The sequence below is a fragment of the Cryptotermes secundus genome, unplaced genomic scaffold (assembly GCF_002891405.2).
Source record: "Cryptotermes secundus unplaced genomic scaffold, Csec_1.0 scaffold1683, whole genome shotgun sequence".
NCBI classification, from domain to species: domain Eukaryota; kingdom Metazoa; phylum Arthropoda; class Insecta; order Blattodea; family Kalotermitidae; genus Cryptotermes; species Cryptotermes secundus.
In genome coordinates this window covers 5,239-13,462 of record NW_019743171.1, presented here as the reverse complement: position 1 = coordinate 13,462, position 8,224 = coordinate 5,239, and the positions used below count along the sequence as shown (strand labels likewise).

General features: G+C 37.5%; 1 protein-coding gene across 4 annotated transcripts in view; it reads left to right on the top strand.

Annotated features, from left to right (window-relative positions):
* The window catches only part of LOC111874026, a 42,587-nt gene that overhangs the window by 29,717 nt on the left and 4,646 nt on the right, over positions 1-8,224 (top strand). For 3 of the 4 annotated variants that reach the window (XM_023869148.2, XM_023869147.2, XM_023869145.2), the window contains exons 16-20: positions 563-1,446; positions 2,636-2,811; positions 4,329-4,448; positions 4,938-5,062; positions 6,666-6,825. In XM_023869148.2, the coding sequence (XP_023724916.1) occupies positions 563-1,446; positions 2,636-2,811; positions 4,329-4,448; positions 4,938-5,062; positions 6,666-6,825 (1,465 nt within the window). The remainder of the gene's footprint in view (positions 1-562; positions 1,447-2,635; positions 2,812-4,328; positions 4,449-4,937; positions 5,063-6,665; positions 6,826-8,224) is intronic. The other variant, XM_023869146.2, reaches the window with a different exon arrangement.

Here is an 8,224-nt window from a genome sequence, read left to right as displayed (position 1 = left end):
TATTGGGTTTCGGACTTTATCCATCGTCCTGGTTTTTAAGATAACTAATAAAAACACGACGTTTCGGAAACTGGATCTGTTTCCGTCCTCAGGTGAGGGAAAAACACGTATTCTGTCCAGTCACCTATCACGTCCAGTGATTGAGGCTAGCTCTTTCTAAGGGACCCAACAGAATAAGTGTTTTTCCCTCACCTGAGGACGGAAACAGATCCAGTTTCCGAAACGTCGTGTTTTTATTAGTTATCTTAAAAACCAGGACGATGGATAAAGTCCGAAAACCCAATATCTCTGGGGATCAAATAATGTTTTTCTTGTTAGCTCTTTTGGGTTATGACACTGTTACTGAACTTAGCATCTCCATCTTCAAGGTGAGTATGTTGTCAGAACAGCAGAGATCTTCAAAACATTAACATATCTGCTAGCTACAATACATAAAGGAAAAATCATGAGCTTGAACAAACTGCCATGAAAACCTGATGAAAAAATTTTGCTTACCTCTTTTCGAAATTCTTCACAATTTCCACGAAAAAAAAATTTCTTACTGGGTGTTTCCTTCATACAGGTCTGATCAAGTAATTGCTGGCAGGAGTGCTAAATCAGCTGCTCACACAGTAGAGAACTTAAGCACAATCATGGAGACAACAGAATGCTGCCGATCAAGTGGCTCTTCTAGTAGCAGTGGGGCAACCACACGCCATACAGCTATGTTTTCTCAGGAAAACTATACAACAGGCAGTATGAAAAGAAGTGAGAATGGTTGTAAGAGCAGTAGACATTCTGAGCAAAAGTATGTCATCACAGAAACATGGCGTGGGCATCCCAGTATTCAGGAGACACACAGACAGAGCAGTCAATGCTTAGGTGATAACTTTATGGTCAAAAGAACTTCTCAGTCACTTTATTACAAAATGGAAACTGTGTCTCACACAAACAACTGCGTCATGGACCAGCCCAATTTACCAGAAGAACCAAGCCCTTCTGAAAATGCCTACAGGGATGAATCTGTAAAATCAGTGTTACAGAAAGATCCAGACCGACATAATGAAAGTGGAGGAAATCGGAGATCCCAGCAGATCAGAGGAATGAATTCAGGGTATCTGAAGAACTACACAGGATTGGATCCAAAACTTAAGGATAATGAAACATTGTTAAAAAATGGAGAAGTATTATTGCTCCATGCCAAGACAAAGGATCCAGATGACATAAGGGAGACTGAAAGTGATAGTCAAGCTTGCAAAAATAAGTTATCAAGAGTACAAGGAAATTGTCTGGCAGAAGTCTCCAAGATTCAACTTGATGAACACAAAGTTGTTGATCCATTTGATCATACTTTAATTCAGCAGTTGCTTACTACTTTAGGTTTCCCAAATGCTGAAAGTGGCAAGTGCTGTGTAAACCTCAATGTACAAGTGCCTCAATTTAAAATTGGGGGAACTGTCATTCTGGGTAAGTTCTTACCTTATGGAAGCATATCCTTGTACTGTACGCGCAACCCTATTTTTCCACTGAGGATTTTTTTGACAAAATTGAATATGTTATTTAGTAATGAGTTTTGAAAGTGAAAGCCATAATATTAAGAAATAATACATTTAGTATTGAATACCTTAATTATAATTCTAGGTAGGTATTTTCACATATCATTAGAATTAGCAATTAGAACTCATAATCATCTTCATATTTATTCTTAGGGACCTGTAAATAAGTCAACCTCTCTTTTCTAAGAAGCAGTATTTGAAAAACTCCCCTTATATTCAGGCAAATGCAGTATTTCATTTTGGTCTTATATAATAATACTGCATCAGTATCCAGTTGGTAAAATGAATGTAATTTAGGGTTAAAATGTTGAGATTAAATTTTGAACAGCGTGAAATGCATATTACTATTCAAAATATTTATCTTTGACCTCATATAAAGTCTCAAAGATTAAAAGATGAAATTCCTGAAGCTGTTTTTCAGACATGCCTTGTTAAGTTTTTTTTTTTTTTTGACCTTGGAATTTGTTATAATGTTAGGTTGCCAAGGCTACGCACAGAAAGTTCAAATGTAATATATATATATTACTTCTCATTTGATGTAATGCGTATATAACCATTATAACTGAGAAACCAGTGATAAATAAAAATAACTCAATGCTGACAAAAAAAAAGGAGGTAACTCATTTTAGTTGCATATGAATCATACTTTCAAATTTTTTTTCATTTTCTCTGCCTCTTCTGCTCATTACAGCCCGCCTCACTGTTGTACACCAGCAGCTTGTTGCAAATTTTACTGCTACCTGCTTCCCTCCCCTTGCCCAGCCAGGCCTCTAGAAAGAAATTATATTATCAATATAAATCTAAGTGTAAAGGTTATGTAAAGAGAAAGGAATACTACAGTTCATAAAAAAGGGTACACATATATTTGAGTTGATGGCGTTATTCACAGGTATCATGAATGTATTCCTTGCAAACATGAAGGTATTGATTGGTGATGAAAACCTTTAGATTCATGAGCGAAAAATATTCTGCATTATATATTCATATTTTTATATGTTTTTGTGATCTATATAGCATAAGCAATGTAACTCATGGAACCTAGGAGTATGTAGCATGTAAATAATTGTGATGAACTTTCAAACATATTGCTTTCTGTACAGGGAAAGAAAAGTTTAAAATTGAGAACGTTCTGGGAGAAGGAAGCTATGCAAAAGTGTTCAAGGCTACTGATGTGGAAACACAAAGGACTGTGGCATTGAAAGTTCAGAAACCAAGTTGGGAATGGGAGTTTTACATCTGCCATCAGATACAGTCCCGCCTGTCTGACTCTGTCTCAGTAAGTTGTTTCTTGTGGAATTTGTGAATGCCATTTATTATTGTCCCAGAGTATGGTGTTTGGGCTTGTGACAACTTGTAGTCTTGTAGGTGGATACCAGTGTTTCAGAGGAATGTGCTTTTTTCTCTCTGCCCCTTCTTTTCCACAAATGATCTTGGAAACAATTTAATGACAAATGTACAGTCATAACTAAATGTAATATTAAGCGGCCTCCATAGTCTAGAGGTAACCTTCCCACCTCATGACTCGTGGTACGCGGGTTCAAACCCGGCAGAGGTCGTGGAATTTTTAAGGGTGGAAAAATTCAGGGAGGGATTTTAAGCCGTGGGTCCCGTGTTGTAGCTTTACGGCACGTAAAAGAACCTCATATCTCCAAAGGAGCTCACTGAGCCAAATTCAAGGACATTTCCCGCCCAACAGTAGTCTCTAATGCCTCAGATAGATGGGGGAAGCATTATAGATACCGCTAAGCCAGTAGAGGCTGAACTCGCTGGCTCGGTCGGGACTGATGGTACGCACCAATATCGGTAGGGTATAGAGACTGGTAGAATATCATAGAGGGAAGCACAATGGACCAATACTGGTCTAAGTGCATGGGGAAACCCACCCTCTCCAATAACTAACTAACTAAATGTAATATTATCTTCTGAAAGAGTACCATTTGTTGTGTAAGTTACTTTGAACTGTTTCTGAGAAATCCTAGTTTAAATTTGGTAGGAGTCCTTATATTTATGGGATACAGACTGGATGGCCAGGGTAAGGTTATCTTCTCTACAATGTCTAGACCAGCTCTGGGGCCCACCCAACTGCAGCGGCTTGTACCAATATGTAGTTCTTAAAAACATTAGATATTGTACTCATTGTATGAGTATATTAACATTCACAAAACATACTATAATAGTGGCTTCCAATTGCATTGATATCCTCCTGAAGATGGTCTATAAGACCGAAACATGTTAAGGAGAAAAAACTCCATCAGTCACACTGGACGGAATTAATTAACCTTTTATAACTAGGTGACCAGTTATGTGATGGTTTACAAGGCAATGAGTCATGTGATGCTACCTCACCTATGGAAGCTCTCCCCCATTCCTACATTAGTTGCCTAAAATAAACAGATGTTCCTTTCCGAATAGCCATCTTATTTCAGTTTTCTGGAAAGGGAATAGTAAAATTTGTAGTTTTGAAAGAAATTTGTAGATGATATATATACAGACGGCCCTAAAAATATGTATGCATACTGTTCCGCTGCCATTTTCTTTAACTGTTCCACCATTCAGTGAGGTGACTCTGGTAATCATGTGATTAGAACCATCTTTGGAGAGAACATCACACAGCAAACCTTACATAACATTTCAGTTAAACTTATGTTTTGGTATAAGCTCATAACTATAAATATTAATTGAATTTTTGAGCTGTATTTATAATTGAATTTCAAAGGCCTCTGCATCAGTAACCATTGACCTTATGGTGCATATTTATGTTTACTTGACATTGTTATGTGGTGTTTATTATAGGCGATGGCTTTTATGGATGTTCATATGGCATACATGCTGAAGAATGGCAGTGTATTGGTGACAGATTATTCTCACTATGGGTCCCTGCTTTCTGTAATTGTCAAGTTACGGCAACAGTGGGTAAGCTAAGCAAGTACTAAGTGCATTAAAGGAGGAGTGGAATAAGTTCGAATGATTAAGTGATTTTCATTCTTGTCTTGTTTAGAATTCCATGACCTTTTTTGCATAAAAAATTTGAAAACAGTTTGTACCAGTGTGATCTGTCATGAAGTTGAGCAATTTTTAATAATATCTAATTCCGCTTCGTAATATATGGTGGTGTCTCACAGACCATGACAATTTCAGCATTAATTTTTGCAGACTGCTGTTACAGAATGCAATTTATATGCCAGTTGTTGTATTCCAGATGTAGAGAATATGATACATCTGGCAGCATATCTTGTGACCACTCTTGATGTAAATTATTTTTCACTCTGTTCTCAAATGTCTTGTAAAAGCCAGTATAAACAACAGGGATTTTTATGCAAGTTTCCATCCCACAAAAGAAAGTTTATTACCTCACCATAAATTCATTTCTGGTGGATTTTATTTGCTTTCTGTCATATTAAGCAGTCAGTACCTGAGAGCCTGATGCTGTACTGGATGGTCGAGCTGCTGTCCATTGTTGAGAAACTACAAGAGTGCCGCATCATCCATGGGGATATCAAACCAGATAACTTTGTACTTAGAACCCTGTGAGTTCCGAATTTTATTCGTCATATTCTGCTTTAATGAATCCTATATGAATTGCACTTATCTGTAATGGACTGTTCTTAGGATTGAAAAGTAACAAATGAGTAAAAATCAGTTTCATAATAATTCCCATTACCAAAATAAGATGTTATACAGTAAAGTGGATTTATGCCCATTTAAATATAGACAGAGAAAGTTTGGTTTTAATAAGGTTCTAAACAGTGTAACAGATTTATGGCTGGTAAAGAATAGGCTAGAGGGGGCACACAGTAGCATGGTTGAGGCACTGTGCTACAAGCTGGAAGGTCGCGGGTTTGATTCCCAATGAGGTGGATTTTCAAATTGACCTAATCCTTCCAGCCACACTATGGCCCTGGTGTCAACCCAGCTTCTAACAGAAATGAGTACCAGGAATCTTCCTGGGGGGTGAAGGGTGGCTGGCATGTAAGGCCATCTGTGAGCCTATTGTCTAGAGAAAATGTGGGAGCCTCAACATCTCGCAACCCTATGGTCCTCACGGCCTATCTTTAAAGGATAGGCTAGAACACATTATGTGGTTATAAAAGTCTTACCAGTAAGATAACTTCAGTTTTGATTATAATATTGCTTGAAATTATACTGTTCCTTGAATGAGTAACACATAAGTGGGTGAAGATTTCATACTTGCATTATAAAGATAATTTACTGTACAGTACAGTAGATTTAGGATCTCTGAAAATGGGCAAGAAAGAATTTAGCAACAACTGTTCTGGTGATCATATTCAGAATGGAACAGTATAATACAATCTTGGTAATCCGGCTGCGCGCTAGCCTGACACGTCAAGTAATGTGGCATCAGGCTCCAGACAGGCGTCTGCAACCTTATGCAGGTTTCTACAGGCAGCAGAGACTGACTTGTGTTCAGTTGAGCTTGACAAACTGATTTATTTAGACCCTCGCTACTACACAGTGTTTCTGTTCTTCAGTACTCTACATTCCTGTACAGCACTTTTCATACAGCGGTGGATTTAGTGTGTGCTGAAGATGTCCAGTTCTGACAAATGTAAACATAAGACTTTAACTTTAAATGCAGAAGTGGAAATAATAAAGAAATTTGACAAAGGGGGAAACTTATTAATTTGGCTACAGAGTATGGTGTTGGATGCGTCATGATATACAATATCAGGAAAAACACATAAATAAAAAAAAATGTTTCAAATTTTTCCAGTAATCCGAAGTTTTCGGTAATCCAGCGGTACCTTGGTCCCATACATGTCAGATTATGAAGATTGTACTGTAGTTCTAATGTCACTGAAGTATTGAAATATTAATAACCGAGTTTGATGTTTACTGTTTGCTACAGTGCAGTGTGTAATGTAATATAGCATGCATCTTCTGATCTTATTATAATCTAATTTTCCCAACTTTGCCACATCGGTGAACAAGCAAAATAACTTTGGTTTTAGAGCAGTGAGGAGGTATGTTAGAATTGGATTCTGCTTTTAACAGTTGACTGGAAACCCTTTGTATTTTAGTAAAATACTAGGTAGAATGGCTTTCTTAGAGAAAATTTTTACTCTAAATTTATTAGTTTGTGTGACATATGTTTTCTTTGTGTTTCCGCAGGCCATCCTTTGAGTCCAAAGAGCCAAGTCTGCAGCTGATTGACATGGGACGAGGGATTGACATGACACTATTTCCTGAAGGTACCACATTCAACACAGTGGTCACTACAAAGGATTTTCAGTGCATAGAAATGCAGACCAAACGACCTTGGACCTACCAGGTAACCTTGATAAGGAAGATATTATCATAATATGGAAGGAAAAATTAACACATTTTCTCCATTCCCCACCATTTCTCATTTCTCTCTCTCCCTTTCCTCCGAGATCCCCTCAAACTCGTTTATTTCATCAGCGTAGGAAACCAGGCTTTCCACATCATATAAACTCAGGGTCAGATTTATTATTTTACATATATTTTAAATTTAGGACGTTCTCTTCTTTCAGAAACTGATGAAAGAAGTTGAATATTCTGGACTGATTTGTGTCATCCATTTTGTGACTTTTGTGTGTTCTAATTTCATTGCAAAATTTGCCTACTTTTTTTAAGGAATAAAATTGACTAACTAGAACACCATGCTCTCTGTGTGTGCCTTTGGAGGCTGTCCCATCTTTGTACAATTTTAATTTTCTACAGTCAGTAATAACAGGATGGTAGGAGTACAAACCTGTGATGAGGGATTGATGCTAGCACCACATAACCACATAATTACAGTCCTGAAATACTGTATGATAGGTCTTTGAAGAAAATAGAACTTTTGTTAAGATAAACTATTTTTACAATGTAAAACAATATGGCAACCACTCAAAAGAATTCTGTTTGGCTTTGAGGTAACTAAAGGACCACTGGGGCTTTAAGTGTGAATCTTTGTATAAAGATGTATTATGAACATTCCCGCAAATTATATATAATTCGATGTTTAAAAATGTGGCCATTGTGTCATTGCGCAAATGGGCTAGGGTCTGAGTGAGGTATGCTGAAAAAATGTATCTGCCATGTGTCCTAAAGTCTTCTCGGGCTGTGTCAGTGTTGAGTTAAAAAACAATATTTATTTGGTGTGAAAGGTTGAAATCTTACATATCTCCTGCATGTTTTGGCAGTTCGTGAATGAAAATGGATTGACCTGTGTGTAGGTCACATCCCCGTTTTGGGGCTTGAACTTTGGTTAGATTTTTGACCCATGCATTTTGTTGTTTACAGTTCCATTCTCTCTTTTCTTAGACTTTTATAATGTCATATTCTAGAAAAAAAATTAAATATTAAGATATGCTTGTATGAGACATTACAAACTGAACTGTAGTTTTTGTATGTGGTAGTATAGTTGGTTGATGCACTATGCTACAAGCCAGAATGTTGCAGGTTCAATTCTCAATGAGGTCATTGGATTTTTCATTTGCCCTGATCCTTTTAGCTGCACTATGGCCCTGGGGTCAACCCAGCCTCAAACAGAAATGAGTACTAGGAATCTTCCTGGGGGTAAGGGGTGACCGATGCATAACACTGACACCCTCACTGCCATCTATGAGCCGATTATCTAGATAATGTAGGAGCCTCAACATCTCACAACCCTATGGGCCTCCACTGCTTGTTACATGGATAGCTTTTTTCCCCCCCCCCTCTCT